Source organism: Tympanuchus pallidicinctus, unplaced genomic scaffold, assembly GCF_026119805.1.
Source record: "Tympanuchus pallidicinctus isolate F22 unplaced genomic scaffold, pur_lepc_1.0 scaffold23, whole genome shotgun sequence".
NCBI classification, from domain to species: domain Eukaryota; kingdom Metazoa; phylum Chordata; class Aves; order Galliformes; family Phasianidae; genus Tympanuchus; species Tympanuchus pallidicinctus.
In genome coordinates this window covers 7,492,438-7,509,943 of record NW_026294740.1, presented here as the reverse complement: position 1 = coordinate 7,509,943, position 17,506 = coordinate 7,492,438, and the positions used below count along the sequence as shown (strand labels likewise).

General features: G+C 45.0%; 1 protein-coding gene across 2 annotated transcripts in view; it reads right to left on the bottom strand.

The window, feature by feature from the left end:
* Nucleotides 1-17,201, bottom strand: part of PRKCA (protein kinase C alpha) — a 115,695-nt gene extending 98,494 nt beyond the window's left edge. The window contains exons 1-2 of one of the 2 annotated variants that reach the window (XM_052688031.1): nucleotides 16,947-17,201; nucleotides 14,243-14,274 (exon numbers count right to left, since the gene is read on the bottom strand). In XM_052688031.1, coding sequence (XP_052543991.1) covers nucleotides 14,243-14,274; nucleotides 16,947-17,119 — 205 coding nt within the window. In that variant the 5' untranslated portion in view covers nucleotides 17,120-17,201. The remainder of the gene's footprint in view (nucleotides 1-14,242; nucleotides 14,275-16,946) is intronic. The other variant, XM_052688033.1, reaches the window with a different exon arrangement.
* Between the last annotated feature and the right edge of the window lie 305 nt (nucleotides 17,202-17,506).

Genomic DNA, 17,506 nt, shown 5'->3' with positions numbered 1-17,506 from the left:
TACTCAACAAAATGCAGCTGAGGGGATGAATACCACCACTATTTTTAGCAAGAATAACATTTTCCTGAACGAAGTCCTTCAGAGACGATCTGATCTGGTGGGAAAATGAAAAAGCATAAAACAAAGAATGCTCCCACACTGGGATCTCCCTTTCCTCTGCCCCTGGCAGGGCAGTTGTGTAGGTGAGCACTGTTTTTGCTATACCCCATTTCAGAATTTTCCTACAGTATTTGGGGGAAATTCAGAAGTTTGGAGCTGTGTATGACCCTTTTCAATGCAGGGAAATGGGATCAGACAGCCCCTAAGGGTCTCTCCAGCCCAAACCATCCCATGATTCTATGACTCTTCTAATGTGACTTAAGCTTGATTACACGATGATTTCAAATGAATATTGTTTTAGTCTCAAATGCTACAATTGCACAACAACCTGCAAGTAAACGAGATCTGAAAGCTTAAAATAAAGGTGAGAGATGACAGCACCTAAATGCACCCATTGTCTTAACAGTTACATCAGTTCAATTAGCTGTTTCCTAGGCTTGAACAGAATTAACAGCTTCAACTTTGGAACACATGATCTAAACAGAGAATATTATATGTAGTATAGATGGAGTAGAGTGTAGCAAATCTCCAGTGTGTTTTGCAGACAAACTGAGTATTAACAGTAATTGGATGGATTGATCTACCTTGCACCTAAACTGATGTGATTAAGATGACAGAACAACAAATCACAGCAGGAACAGACTGCAGGATTTCTTCCCCAAACAAGATGCTGTTATTAATTAGTAACACAAATAAAATAAAAATCTATCTGCTTCACTCGCATCAGCGCGCAATCACTGCATGTCTTTCAGTTCCCTGAAATCATTTGAGGCTGTCCTTTTTGGCAAACACTTCACACATGGTCAGCAGAAAGCAAGCTGTGGTGCACAGTTTTATTATCGTCACTATTAAAATTGGGAAAACACATCTTTAATTGCCACAGCACTCTTAAAGCAAGCTGCTTACATGGTGACTTACAATACAAGGAAGAATAAAAATTACATGAGAACATGAAGTGCCATTATTAAAACCATACATCATGGGAATGTAGTGCCCAGTCGAACTGTTAATGATTTCCAGCAGCCAACGCCACTGAAAGGGACAACAGCAATGAAATGAGGTGTCTCAAATCTTCTGTTTCATTTCTGGCCCAGTTTCATAAGAGGGTGGGACCTGTAACACCATGCAGTGCCCATCCCAAAGAGGGCTCATCTGGTACCAAGATGAGGCTGGCAGAGTCAACACTCATTGGTTAATTATTGCTAAGGAGTAATAAGTAACGTGTGGGGGAGGTGCAGTGCTTGTTCCAGATCTTCCTGAGCAAGATATTCGAAGTCTCAGCACTTAAAGCAAAAGCTGCTTCCCTTGGCAGAGGTGTTCTGTGGGGAGAAGTGAGAAGCTCTCCTCACATGCGTGGCTCTGAAGTGTCAGCTCCCAAATGTTCAGAGCACTTTATTTGAATAGGAGAAACAAAGCACGCTGCAAGTGCAATGCTCATTTCTGACTGTTACCCAGAGACCCCTCCTACAGGAACAAAAGCAAGAAGTAACAAACTGTGTTTTCCATTATGAAGGATTTCAGATTTACCCAGCACATGCAGCAACTGATCTGGTTTGCTGCCCCTGGAGAACCTCAATGCTTTAAGAACCAAAGTACCCCAAGTATTTTGGGTATGCTGAAGTGACAACTGGTGGAAAAGCAAAACATCTGAACCTGAGGATCCTGCCCTGTAGTAATCACATTCTTCTTGATGCAAATAGGATTTAATGAAACTGCACGAAGTAGCTTTCATTGATTGCTAATACTAACGCATCAAAACTGCAAGAAAGCTGCAGCCTCACAGAACACTGTAAGAAGCAGGAGGAAATGCTTCACAAGAATTGTGAAAGTGTGGTGAGACAAAACCTGGATTGTTTCACATCCACACAGAGCAGCATCCCAGGGAAGTTTTCCTTGCTTGGAACACATTCACCCAGAGCTGGACAATTCAAAGTGTGCAAAACCACAGCTGACCTTCAGGGAAGCACAAAGCAGCTGCATGCCTGCAGCCCCAAGCCTGCTGCCTGCCTGGTGCACTCGGGCAGGGCAAGGGGAGCAGCTGCAGCCCCAGGAACTGCCCTGGGTGCAAAGGTGAAAAGAATATCCCTGGAGGACAGAAGCAATGTCACTGTGAACAGATTATTCCGTACACAAGGAGTTTACAATCATGTTATACGCTGTGCTTTTAATGCATTTCTCTCATTCCATCAGCTTCAAATAAGGAAACATCCCAAAGCTGGGGACAGCATGCTGAATTTGTTGCTATCTGCTACTATAAATAGCTTTTCCTGGCTTTTTAAGACACAGCTGTACCAAGTTTCTACCAGAAAGAGGGTGAAAATGGCACTGACATCGATTTGCTGCACTGCTGTCCCACTGCTGTCCTTCACTGTGAAGGCACATGGGTCACACGTCACACCCTCACTGCCTTCAAAGGAAAGAACACCATCTGCAACAAGCTTTTACAACGTTTCTTCTTTCTAAATAGAACCCAGCCTTCAGAACAAGATTCTGTGAGCACGGATGCAGGTTTGCTGCCTTAACCATGACCCAAAAAGCAGTGCCAGGCTGTGGGAGAAGGATTCTACACTTCAGAAATGCAGTGCACAACGCTGCTTTCACACCCATTGGCCTCAGCCCTTGCACATGGCCTCCTGCCTGCAGGCCTGTCAGCATCCACAGCAGTGTGCAACAACTCTGAGACCCACACGGAATCCCTGGTTAAATCCTATGAGGGACTGGGACACGGGGAGCGATGCGCTGACTTCTCAACCTAAATACATAAAATCATAGCGAAGAAATCACAATTTAAATTCACACCTGTCAGGCAAGTGATAAAATGACAATGTTGGAGCGGCGACAAGCTCGGCTCTGGCATGGGCAGGGTTGTTGTGGTTTACAGAAACTCATCACAGAACTGAATTAGTGCCAGTGGGATGGATGATCCTAGGGCAGATTACTCCAGTGCCAGCAGCCATTGGGAAGGGGACACGTTATGCACTTGTTCTCATTTAAGCAGAGCTCAATTCCTGTGGCATCCTACGGGAGGCAAAAGAGGTTTAGCAGAGAATACACTTCTCTGTCAGAGAACCAGATGGAAGAAGGAGGTAACTCATCCTCCAGGTAAGGGGAGTGAATTATAAAAATACGTCCTGAATTAAAGACAAAGAGGAGTGAATCTGCTTCTAGGCAACTGCCTCCTTGAAAAGCATGCTTGAAAAGAAGCCAACAGCTCCTGCAGAGCAGCAGAGTGAAGGGCAAGGGCAAACACAGCTTCAGAACTCAACTCTTCAGGACAATGGTTCTGGGAAAAACAAACTCACCTTGGCGCAACGCTTTGTGCTCATACATGAAAATGTTGTGGCTTTGTCTCATGTCACTTATTCTGACATAATCTATAACCCGAGCACTGCTAAGTATCACCATGGTACAGATGGAGGCAATATTAGTCTAAGACATAAACAAGACTTAATGCAATGCCATTTTAATGATTTTGAGAATGTTGGATCAAAGACAGAAATGCAAGGTTTCTGTCTAAAGACAACACTGGGCATCCTTGGCTCACAGTGCACCATAAGCGTGTTATGATCTGCAAGTCCATGGGAAAAGGAAGCCCAAGGATAGGCACACACAGGGAAGGAGCAGAACTAGGACATTTGAATTGATTTCAGGGCTGTGAGGTTTCCTAGAATCAGAGTCATGGAGGTTGGAAAAGACGTCTCAGATCCCCAAGCCCAATCCCAGCCCGCCCCCTGTGTCCACTGATCACATCCCTCAGTGCCACATCTCTGTGGTCCTTGAACACCTCCAGGGATGGGAACACCTCCCTGGGCAGTCTGTTCCTAAACAGACAGAAGACACGAGAGCACTGGAGGACTCTGCCTATTGGGCAATAGTCAGAAGAACAAAGAGTCAGAGGGCAGCAGGAGGCTCTGAGCAGCACTCATCACGCACCCCTCACCCAGCACCTCTGCACTGAGCCACATGTCACACCAGTAATGTTCTTCCCATCCTATTGCACAAAAGCCTCAGACATATTTCCAACAGATGCATTTTGTACTCCAGTAATTTAGTGATATTTCCTGATGGCTGGTTAACACAAAAGCTGGTTGATCCAAGGACTGCATCTGTTCCCCTGCATCTCACCAGTGGGGCATTTCTAGCTGCTGAAAAAGATACCACAGAAAAACAAATTCATCTCTGTTCTTAAGCCCCAGCCTTAAAGGATAAATAATTTGTCCACACAAGAAGAACTAGAATTTAGTAGCTTGTATTTCTAAAATAGCCTGAAACAGGAAAACAAACAAACAAACCAAAAAACCACACAACACACAAACTTCAAAGCACATTTTCATGCCGATATGTGGGTAACATTCAGGAAAAAATGTACTCCTTGATCACTATCTCAAGCCAAGATCTTTCTCTTTAAGATGAGGGGTAATGGCCTCAAGCTACAGCAGGGAAGGTTCAGGTTGGGTATTAGTGTGCAGTGACACAGCTGCCCAGGGAGCTGGGGGGTCACCATCCCCAGAGCTGTGCCAGAACTGTGGCCAAGTGGCACTGAGGGACGTGGTCAATGGGCATGGTGGGATGGGTTGGGGTTGGGGACCTCAGGGATCTTCTCCAACCTGAATGATTCCATGATTCTGACTTTTCCCATCATCTGTTCTACTTCCTCTGATTATTATGTGCACATAGCAAGATAACCTGCATGGAAGAACTCATACTCCCTGACACTCCAAAGTACCTACAGATCAATGAAGCCTTCAGATGCAGCTTATAGTAATTCTCTCATATGCATGCATAATAGCATAATTAAAATATCAGTATTTATGTGACAATGTTTTCAAATAACATTAAGAGATATCTTGCTATAAAACTGAAATTTCACTACCAGCTCAAGCAAATCATTTCCACTTCAGAAAAATACATACAGAAACCTACAGGATAATCTACACATATCAGCACACCCCGTGTCTCTCTAGGTTACTGAACATGCTGAAACAAGGGCATCTTACTTTATTAAATACTAACACAGAATTCTGCACAATACAAAACTTCAGTCCTTCAGACGATCTCAGCACTGCAAATAAAAATAAGCACAAAAGCCTATATGGGTAGCTGCAAATCAAGGTCAGATCCCCATAGGTGCTCCTTATAGAGAAACGTAACAGATAGATGTACTATTGAGTCAGATTCTGATCCACTCACACAAAGCAGCTTAGAAGATCCAGGCTTTAAAATATTAAGGGGAACATTTATTAGCTCAACAGGAACACGATCCTGCCCTCTTACAGAGTCTGACTGCAGAATGATACGAATTGGAAGTTCTGGACATACATCAGTTATGCTACCCGCTGGCCAACCCAGTTTCCCTTCTCTGCACTTCACATTTGATGGCTCTAAAATTAAACCCTGCTGATTTTATCACCAATTTCCTCTTCATTTTGCCACATTAGATGTCAAACGATCTGTACGCCTGACACTGCCCTTTTAATTATTACAACAAAAGCTTAATGACACCACGCACACACGCACGCACTCCAACGGCTCAACGGAACACGGGTGCTGAGAACTCAAAGGTCAATATTTGCATAAACTGCACAAAGGCCAAGAAAGAACAAGTCGTATTAAAAATTAAATTCTATATGGAGTTCAACAACTAGTACCCCTACTGCTCCGTGGATAGTGTTTAGGACTTCATTGACATTTACTGAGTGTATTTATCAATGCTGTTTGCAGCAAACTTGTTTATAAAGCCCACCGAAGCCCCAGTACATTAATGATGCATGATGAAGTCTTTTATGCCCTTCATCAATCTTCGGTTACATGTTTACTTAAACAATCGATACTCCAAATCTATGCCGTGTCCATAAATTCGTGGCCTCGCATCAATGAATTTGTTGATTACGTGTCCTCCAGCACCAAGTCTCAGACGCTGTCGGCTGCGTTAACCCACCCACGTTTTATGGTGCTGTTGTCAGGACTCAAAAAGCACTTAAGATGACAGCAGCAGCAAAAAGCCTTTGGACTCTCATGTCCCAGTGTGTTCATTACAGAGTCTGGGTTCTGTAGTTCCCACAGCAGTGGCTGCAGCAGGCATAGAAATGCACAGCAGTACAGACCCCAAGAGGAGGCTAAGGCACAAACAGGTAACAGAAGAATACAAAGAGCTCCTGCAGAAACCAGGCAGGGATGCGGTGGTAACCAAGCTTTGTCTTCCCTCCTCCCATTACAGAAATGTCTCTTATCAAGAAATCTACAAAGCTCTTACTGATTTCTACTTTATCAACTATTAATAAAATCTGTACTAGCACAGGGCCCAGCAGTGAAGCTCACACACACCAGCTTGGCTCTGTCTCCCCCAGATGCGACAGCAATCAGAGCTCCCAGGGATGTTCTGCTCTGCAGACTCTCAGATGCACCCCTGAGCACAACGTACCACAAAGGCAGTTCCGAGCACTAAAGAGCCTACATGATGTGAGATTCAGATCAGCAGCAACACAAAGAAGTAAGTTTGCATGACAGACCACTACTGCTCTGCCCGCTGAAATACTTGGAAAAGAATGAAACTTTTTAAAGTTCTCATATTTAGCACAGTATTGATCTCAATGAGTACAGTCACATACAGAAGAATTGAAAAGCATTCCTCCACAGGAATTAACTGGTGCCTTCTGCTGCGTTTGCATCCACTTGTATTAGCTGAGAAGTTCCATTTTATAAAAATATATCCAACAGATGTAATGTGTAAAAGTCAAAGACAGGAAAGGAAGACATAAAACTGACATACTTGGATTACTCTCAGATTTAATTCATTTAAAGTGTAGGTTAGCAAACAAGTTAGAGCAATCCAAAATCTGACTAATTTTAGGGCACAGCAGAACTTCAATCAACTAATCTGTCATGATGGAGGAACTTGGAATGAAATGATAGACACGCTTTCATATTGAATCCCGTTGCATTAGTCTGATTCTGTATTTATTGTAACATGATATTTTTGTAACGTTTCCTCTCAGTCGAACAAATTTAGGGAGTTGTCAGGTTGACTTCTATTAATTTTATAAGGTTCTGGAATAGGAGAAAATCGGGATGCCCAGAACATGTCATCAGTGATCAAGATGCCATCTTCAGACACAGACATTCTCTTGACTGAAGGGGCATACAGCACCTAAAGTACTATTCCACATACTATTCAATGTAAACTTATAAAAATTAGGCTTCCCACCAAAAAGCAAGTGAGCAGACTTGGATCACGAGTCCACGTGAAGGCCAACGAAACCTTCCTGTGATCAGCAGAATGGGAAATGCACACCTCATACATACATTGCTAAAGTCTAACAGTTTTAATCATTATTAAATCACCTGAAAGTTCAGATCTGAATTTTCAGAGGCACAGGAGTGCTTACGTGAGCTTCCTCTGAAAATAAGGCCCGAGCACACCAGATGCTCACAATCAATCTGGCTGATGTGCTGGTGAGTAATGAATAGAACAGAAATGGGCCATAGGCAGAAAGCTGAAAGAAGAGAGTTCTTCCAGCTCACCCCAGTATGTGAATAATGCTTTGTTTACTGAAGAACTAAAATAACACATTCCAGGGAAGTTAAAAACACTATTAACTTCAAGTGAAAATGAGGAATGAAATATTGGTGCTTTGGAGAGTTACACTGGGAAGAAAACTTCAACACTCTCCTAAATGAGAATCTCGACCTTTGGTCCACACCTTGCTTTGTGCACTTTTCCCACATCTAATAATAAAATAAGGAAGGTCAGAATCTGGTCCAGTTTGAGCTCCTGCTTAATCATTGCTGCTAACAGACACCAAACCTGACATTCATGTGCACCGCTAGTTTTGAAACCCAGGCATAAGGAAGCCCAAAAAAGGATACACAAAAATAATAATTCCAGTAAGGTTCTGTACTTACATATTCTAGACTTCTAACATACCTCATTTCATGAAAAAAAATAGTAATTAATAAAAACAATAACATCATTTCAGAATTTACATGAAGTCAGGAGAAGATACCTTCCAGGCCAAGTTACAGAATTACACGAGGGACCTCAAAAAGCTCCATGTAAATTGATTTATAATTAAAAGATCAGAATAAGTAACACTGAAACCCACAGAAAGATGCATATGCATGGGCTGGGCTGCCTGACTTGCAGGGTAACTTATGAGTCACACTTATGGAAGGCACTATTCATAAGAAGCTGCAGTGGAAAAACTAGCAGGCAATAAGTGACTCCCAGGCACTTCAGATCTCTCTGAGCACCAGCAGTGCTGAAATCAGCTACCATTTGAATCTTCAGCAGCTACAAGAATTAAAGATGCTCAGCAGGCAGTTCCCCTTACCTGGGCTCACTCAACACCCCTACCAGTGACATGGATGAAGGGATGGAGTGCACCCACAGCAAGTTTGCTGATGGCACAGAGCTCTTTTTGGTGGTGCCCAGTGACAGGACAAGGGGCAGTGGGCACAAACATGAGGAAAAACTTCTTCACTTTGGGGTTTACAGAACAACAGCACAGACTGCCCAGAGGGGCTTTGGAGGATATCTCCTTCTTGGGAGATATCCAAACCCATTGGGAAACTTTCTTGCATCACTGCTGTAGGGAGCTGCTTTGGGGAGCTTGGACTGGGGGATCTCCAGAGGTTCCTTCCAACTCCTACATTTCTGCCCTTATACACAATAGAGACATTCACACAGATTTTATGCTTTCTACTGCAGACTTAAAAGCAGAACTTGAAGTTTTTATTAAATAACATTATTTTTACCCTTCACCCTAAAGAGAAACAATCCACAGAGAGAAAAAACAAAAAAACAAAAAACCAAGCATAAAACAAATAATTATCTGTGCATCTCAACAGGGAAATCTGTTTTCTTCATCCTTCTGCAACTTTCTTTCCAACATTTCATTAGATTCCGCTCATGGCATAAAAGCCATTTCAATCCACAGAAATCTTGTATAAAATTAACACCATATGTGGCTGCATATCAGCAGCTGATGTGTAGTATTACAATGAAACACAAGGGAAAATAAAGAACATGCCAAACTTTATCTTCCCCAGGTCTCAAACTGGTTTATCTGTCAGCTCCGAACAAGCTATCACTCCCACATGTTTAATTAGAAGCTGAGGAACTTCACAGAATTGCATCCAGGGCACTGGAACAGACAGTTTCTCTGAACTGGAACGCACTGCTGGGATATCGAAGGGATTCAAGTAAACAACTCAAAGTTTAACATGGCAGAAGTGTGGGAAGGGTGAAGATGCTTCTGCCTTTGAAATACAATACCAGAAAACAACAGCAACAACAAAAACACGGACTGCTGCTGCAAGATAAAATGTAATTAAGCTCCAATTTGGATGAGCACAATATCATCTAAAAGATGTTCTAGAAAAACAGGAGTGCGATGGCATATTTCTCTATTGTCACGGTCCATGTTGAGCAAATTGTATATTTAATAGATTTTGTATTGTACACCTATTTTTATTTAATGTACAGGGTTGGTTGGTGTTTTTTTGTGACCAGTATGACTGTAGTAAAGGGGAATCTTTGTGAACACGTGCACCTGCCCTCTTTTGACAAAGGTGCCCACTGGTCCTTTTCCTAAAGCAGCAATGTTCAGACAACAGATCCCTTTCCTATGGCAGAGCCATAACGTATCTATCTGTGTTAGCAATTGCTGCTCCACCAGGAATGGTTTTGTAGATGAAATTAATGCAAAGAACACCCACACCATTCACATTCATGGCTTTTATGCTGGGTTAGTCACAGCAGAGTCCACTAGCCCAGCATCCTTTAGCACCTGGAGCACAAGATCACAGCCCCGTTAGGCTGAGGGCCAACGCTGAGCACAAAGCAGGCTGCAGGAATCACTTGCTCTGTGCTGTGCTCCCAGTTCTGCTGTTTTAAGCTTTGGGTGTTTGTTTGTTTGTTTTTCTTTCTTTCTTTTGTGGTTTTTATTTCGTTTTTGCTCTCTCTGAGGGTTCTATTTTGGAATGGATAACTTCCAGTTATATGCATGAATTATATTAAAAGCCAGCTGCTTGAAGTACATCCATATTAAGTTTCCCCTCTCAGAAGAATTCATGCTGACCTTTAAGTTACGTAGACAGACTTGGAGCGACTTCCATGGAATTCATTTCTCTGTCTCAGCCTTATAGAAAAATTACTTAATGTAAACTGTGGCACATGACTAATTAACATCAGGAGCACACAGCAAAACACACAGTTGTTCAAGCTATGGTCTGTAATATCCCATCTTATCCCCGAAATGATAGGGACACTGAAGAAGCAGCTCTGGCAGAGAAGGGAACTTGGTATCTTATCCACCCCGTGGCAGTAACATTTCCAAGTAAGGAAGACAGAAAACCTTTCGATGAGAAGCAGTATGGCCATGCAGTTTACTTTATTAACTTCTTGTTGTTGTTACAAAGGAAACAGAACGTAGTGAACAAGAAACTATCGGGGGAACAAAACTATCAGGATAGGAAATTAAGAAGTAAACTTTGTTCTATCCTCAGTAAATAATTAATTGTGTGGCTACAGACCACACTACAACAGCACTGAGAACTAAGAAAAAGGACACACAAACCAGGTCGTGAGGCTTCAGATTTTGTTGGTTCAAACATTCAGATCTCAGCATTGGAAGTGAGTTTCTGGACACCCCCCCCCCCTGCAGGTCTTTAATATAACATTTTGAATGAAAACAGACTGTAAAAGGTGGTGGCACCCATGGGTTCCCTGGTCAAGAACCAAAAAAAAAAAGAAAAGATTAAATAAAAATGAATGAGCCACTGGTTTAACATCCAAGCATTACGATACTTGCAAGGACAGCAGAAAAGCAGAAAACTCAGGGCTTCACATTCTTATGGAAGGAGTCCCTCTGGATTTCTAGCCAGCCCGGCAGCAGCCACACAAGCAAGTGCCCCTCACCTGGCACGGGCTGTCCCCAAAATCCAACAGCCTGAAAATAAATTGAGAGAATGAATATGGGGGAAAAAAAATGGAAGCAGCAATAGTTACACAGGTTAAATATCGTCTGCTGCTTCAACTAATTCCTCTAATTTTTATTTGCATAAATTAGAAAATACACATGAAACTCCCCCTTAGCAGATTAGGTTCTACTCAGAGTGTAACGACGAATATCAAAAGGAAGACAGAGCCAAAATTTCACTTCAAAGCCTCCTTAATTTCACGTTTGATCTCTTGAAAGAAGAGCATCCATCCTGCGGTAGACTCAGGAACATGTTTTTGTCAGTTCCCTTTCTCACATTCCCTCTCAGTGCTCCAGGTGTGCACTACATGCAAGCTCTCAGCAGCACTGGCAGCTCACAGTTCTGCTGGCAGCTTCCAAGAGCCCAACAAAGCCGTGACTCTCCGACACACCTCACCATCATGTTTTCCCCACCACAAATGCAATCAACAGAGCAAGAACTCCTGTTTCAGAGTGTTTCAGAGCAGTTTGTGTTTGTATACATAAACCACAAATTTCAACAACCAGCAATGACAGCAAAATGCATTCCAAGAACCAGAGACAGGGAAAAACAGCTAAGAGGAAGTTAGCCCAGCTCTTCTGAACTCACTTCCACATCCATATTTCTCAGGGCCCATCTTTGGTACTTTTCCACTGACAATTTTCGACTCCAAATCCCCTTTCTGACAAATTTCCTATCGTGGCAAAACACAACTGAATTTGTGCCCTCTCTCTCAGCACCATTTGATTTCAATGCACAATTACTATGGACATTTCCTCTTCCCTTTGGTATCAAAGACAGGACGAATATGAAACAACTTTGGAAACAGCAAAACCTCCCCACCCTCGAAGGTGCCCAGTGTCAGCTTTCAGTGTAGTAGGAGCTTTAGCAGCACTCTTTAAAACAGAGCTAGAACAGCTTCTTACAATGGAAACTCTGACAAACCAAGAACTATACCTATACCCAGCGCTGTCACTGTAACAGTCTTTGCTTTCCCTCGTGTCATATTGAAATTTCCATTATGCCTTCATTTGCCCTTCTTTTCTATAAAGGCAGAAGATTAAAAAACTAGGGTGTTGTTTCTTTAATTCTTCACATTCCCAGCAGTTTCTGTCATTGCATTTGTCCTTCCAGCTTCAGCTGGTGACTTTTAAAATGAAGCTTCAGAAAGTAGAACACAAGTTGAACTTGGCTGCTTAACCTTATAACTGAGGTTCTATTTTTCAAAATTATCATCCTGAGAGTGAGTGCTCTTTGATTTTTACTACAACTAAATACAGTGAATAAAAATGTCAGCCAGCAAAACAAAACCCACACCAAACCACTACTTCCAGCTGTGGGCTCAATAATCCTTCCGAGTCCCTCCCAACTCAGGATATTCCATGATTCCACTTTAGGAACTCATTAGTTGAAATACTGCCTGGATTTATCAGTGCATCACCAATAACCTCCTAGAAACTATCACACAGCTTGGAATTGAAAACAGCAGTATTTCATTCACATTTTGACCGTGTACAAACACAGAACTCCAGAAACACTGGAGTGCGACAGCCTCCAAAGAGAAACTGCAATAATAATAATTAAAAAAATAATAATCAGCCTGCTCTATTGCTTGTTCCTGCTTGTGCTCATGCAGAGCATTTGGAGGCAAGAAGGCACAGGATTAGTTTTCATCAGACAAAACTCTCCCCAGATTGCAGCAGTTGCAATGGTAGAAGGAATTCCAGGCACAGAAGAACATGTCCTGGAAGTGCAATGCCACGCTAAATCTGGCAGGAGGAGGGCAGAACGTCAGCCTTGTGTGAATTATGAACCCTCAGACCATTTAAATACAGCTCTGATTATTTCCTGCACACCAATGGAAATCTCTAATGCACATCTAAATAATTCCTTAGCCAGAAATGGGATTCAGCTGCAAACACCACCTTCCTATGGCAGAGGATGCACAGCTCTACACAGCACTGCTGTGGTGGGACGAGCAGCAAAGGGATGGAGGATATTCACAGAATTTGGCATTAACATTCTGGAGCTTAGACCTTGTGCACAAGGTCCGTGGTAAAACCATGGCTGCATTCTTACCCTGCCTGAACAAAGCATGCAATATTTTCCCAGTATGCATCAGTAACGTCTCTCTGCAAGTCTCTACTTGAAGAAAGGAAAATATCTTGCAACATCTTTAAATGGCATCTTGTGTTTGCGTTCGGATACTCTGAGGTTTCATTTCAAGAAGTATCAACTAACATCAACTTTCATAAAAATACCACAGAATCCATCATTTCACCAGCGAATCAGTAAATGCAGCATTCAGCAAAGTCAAATACGCTCTGAGGCATTAGCAAATAACCATTAAGTGCAATGAAAGAAACAGGCAGCTAATGAGAACACAAGGTACGCCTGCAGGTGGAACGTAGGGAAGGAGGTAGGAAAAGGAGAGGCACAACAAACACATGGCACAGAAAGGACAAACAGTTGGGTGTGGCTGCTTTATGATTAAATGGTCACTAATGATAAGAATTTGGCAATAGCACAGAACACATGAGAACACACTGCTTCGTGCTCTGGGTTTCCTGCATGTTGTTATCTCCCACTGCAATAGCTTTCGGTTTCTCGAGGTTAGCAGAATTATTAAATTGGTGATTTATTTGTTTTAGGTGACATTATATGTGCCTCTTCTGGGGGGGTGAGGCGGGGGTTTATTGACTATTACTTCACACAGAGAAATGCCACCTATCCTAAAACGTAATGAAACCAAAGGTCCTCCAGACCACACAACGTATGACAATTAAAAGCAGGGACTTTGGGTTATGAAAGGAAGCCATATGACTAAAAAGTGAATCCATTTTCCAAAACGCCCACACAGACAAGAGCTTCTGATGTGAAAAATGGTCTCTGCAAAAGCTAAATTGCACAGATTATTCTCAGGAAAAGTTCGAAGCTGCTCTAAGCAAATCAGATGATATTTCTCTTTCTTAAATCTCCTCGCAGCGAACTCTCTTCCCATCATTACAGTGACTTTGATTGTTCAATGCAAATGACATAAATACCAATTGTTAATTAAGCAAATAATTGTCTTTCTTTAAAAGGTGCAGAGGCAGAGCTGCTCGGGTTTTCCATGCTGACCGCTCCCCGCCGCAGGCACGCCTTGCCCACCTTCACACAGCAGCCAGAAAGCATCGAGCCTTACCTTGGCACTGGAATCCTTGTTTCCCAAATCCCCTGCGTGAAAAAAAGAAAATAAAGATCACCTGTCTCAGTATGCTTCATTTTTGCTTTGCTAATCTATAACCACATAAAATTAGTTTCTTGTTCTATTTCTTTAGATTTTATCAGGACAGCAACAGACTTAAAAATACACAACGCACACAGCCCACCCATCCCCAGGCAGAGTACAAGCGCTGCCTCTGCCTATTTAATTTCAGCTTCTGGCAATTCTTTTTTATTTTTGTTATTATTTCACAAGCTATTTTTGATCTTCGATTATCATCATCAGTGATCACTGCATAACATTTCAGCTCTTTTAACACCACGCCTATACTGAACGGCGATGTAAGACAGCCCAAGCTGCAGAACCCAGAACACAAACACGACTCCATTCCTCAGCCCCATCCCAGGGTGCCTGCAGTGTCGGAAGGAGGCAGATAAAGGGCTCCGTGCAGATGAGAAGGCATTGGGTGCACTCTGATGCTCTCCCAGCTCCCCGCTTCATTTCCATAACAAAACACAGTTGGGCCCCAACGAACGCAGCCACGCGCTGCAGTGCCACCCTGAACCTCTGTTAACCTACAGCAAATCTCCACGCTGTTGCTTTTGTTTATTTGTTTACCTTTAAACATTCAACATCGCCTTTCCACAAAAATAAACGTTCTGAGGATCTGACCTATAAACATCTCTCTGCATCTCCCCTCTTTGTGGGATGCTTCTCAACTGGAGAGCCACACGGCCAAGAGCAAACAGCCTGGGCAGGAGGCAGGCAGCTTGAGTTAATGCAGAGTTTCACTGGGAACACTGCAGAAGTGATCTGAAAAAATGATTTTATTTTTTTTTTTAATTTAGAGAAGGGACAAAGCCTCCAGGATGAATTCACATCAGGTGGGGAGGGACTCTGTATACTTGCAGCATTTTTTCTGTATTTCTACTGAAAAGCCTTCTCTCTACTATCGACATATGCAGGCCCAAGCTAAGAAGCCCAGAAGAGATACGCAATGGTGTGCTAGCTTGGCAGAATGTGACCCTATGTAATGTCATTCTGTCACTACTATTGCTTCACAAAACCAGAAAGCACACAAGTGTGCAAATGTGACTGTGGGAAAGCTGAGAACAGGATTAAGGACACAAAATGGGCTTTTTGGTTTTATTTTCTCATCTTTTTGAACAGCCACGCAGCAAAGGCCACCGCTCTGCTGCCTACCCCAGGGCACAGCCATTCTTTCTGGGCTGAGCTGAGCACATTCAGCAGCACAGGAAGGCAGCACCACCCCATGCTCTGCTCAGCGCATTTTAAGGAAGAGGTCTTCCAAATCCATCAGCGCTCAGAAGCAAAGCAGAGAGGTGAATGTTGTCTAAGAAGGTAAGGAAGGCTGTGTTATTTCAGGCTGTGTTACCCAGACGAGTCTAATCTAAGTAGAAGATCTATTTGCTCGGTTCATTGAAGGTCGCTTTTGCCATTCTTTATACCTCGAAGCAGATGTTAATAGCCACGTGTCATTCTGGAAAGAGATGAAGCATTTTTCATGGTGTGTGGCACTTATTCAAAACCTGTCTGTCTTCGTGCAAGGAAATGAAACAAGTTCTAGAGCTGTCACATGCCCATGTGCCGAATGCACTGATCTCAGCAACAAGAAAAGACCAGAGCTGCTCCCCGTGCCACCTGTCAGCTGCAGGATATCCTTTCCCTTCAGACCCATCCTGTCACTGGGTGCTTCTTAAACAGCAGCACTGAGTTTTGGTTTAACTGTGGTACTCAGCGTCACAGCGCTGCGCTTCCACACCTGCCTGCACAGTTCAGTCTGCTCTGAATTCATTTTGAAGTGGTTTGTGAAGGTCTCTCACTTTTCTGACAATTAGATTTGCTTCTTTTTCTTTCCAAATAGGATAATAAGTCTGCCTGTTTCCGCTGCACTCTCCTCGTTTCTATTCCCTCTCCTCAGTCTGCAAATGTATGTTAAGCATTTCTCCAGCATGCAAAAGGAGGGATGCTCTGCCAGGCAGACTGTGCTCAGCACCCAGGTGAGAAGATCTGGGCGCACACCCAGCAATGAACCGCAGCCCAGTTCTCAAAAGGACAGCCGCCCTCACACCCCAGCGGATCCAGCTGCCGCCGGGCGGGCGGGGAAACCTCAGCTCCAGCTCCGGCCCCAACCCCTACCTATTCTTCTTCCCAGCCTCAGCTCCGGCCGCTGCCGCCCGCAGGGCTCTCGGGGCCGCTCAGCGTTGCGCTGTCGCCCAGAAGAGGGCACGGCAGGAGGGTTCGGTGCGTGTTTTCCCCAAGAGGCTGAGTAATGAGGGTGTTGGAGGAAGTTTTCCTCCCCTCCCTTTAGCAGGAGCCATTCCCTTGGAGAACTCTCCTCGCAGCAGGGGTGTCACCGCGCTTTCCCAGCCAGAGGAAATAAATCGAGCGCAAAGTTCCAGGCGGGGCCGCACAAGTTGTGTGCCACGGAGCTCAGCGCCCGCGAGCCGGGCCGCAAAACGCGGCCGGAGGAGGAGACGGGGCCGCGGGGCACCGCGGAGCGGGACGAGGCGGGGAGCGGCGCTCACCCGGGGGCCGCGGCTCACCTGCCCGGAGCGGCGGCGTCGGGGGAACGGGGGCGGAGGTGGGAACCGGAGGGAGCCGGGGCTGGGAGAGGAGGCGACCGCGGCGGGGAAAGGGGCGGCTCGGGGCCGTCTCTCACCAGATGAAGTCGGTGCAGTGGCTGCAGAAAGTGGGCTGCTTGAAGAAGCGCGCGATGAATTTGTGCTCCTTCACCTCGTGCACGTTCTTCTGTCTCAGGGCCCCTTTGCGAGCAAAGCGCCGCGCCGCGTCCGGGGCCGCGCCGGGCTCGGAGCCTGTGAACACGTCGGCCATGGCTCCCCGCTCTGCCCGCCGGGAGCCGCCCCGACGTCCGCCCCGTCCGGCGGCCGCCGAACCTCTGGCAACGCTGCGGCGGCGGCGGGCGCTGCCTCCCGCTCCCGAGCCTGACGTCGAAGCGGGAGGAGGAGAATCCCGGCCCCGCGTCGCCGCTCCGCCCGCGGGGCAGAGCGAGCCCCCGGCCGCGGCGGGGCGGGGCGGGCCCGGAGCCGCCTCCGGCTCCCCCCGACCTCGGCTCCCCCCGGCCCGCGGGGGCGGCACCTGCTGCGGTCGGGGCCGCGCTCCCCGCTGACACGCAGACACACAGACGCGCAGACACGCGCACGACCGCCGTACGCCACCCGGCCCTTCCGCCTCCCGCCCCTCCGCCGCCGACAGAGGAGC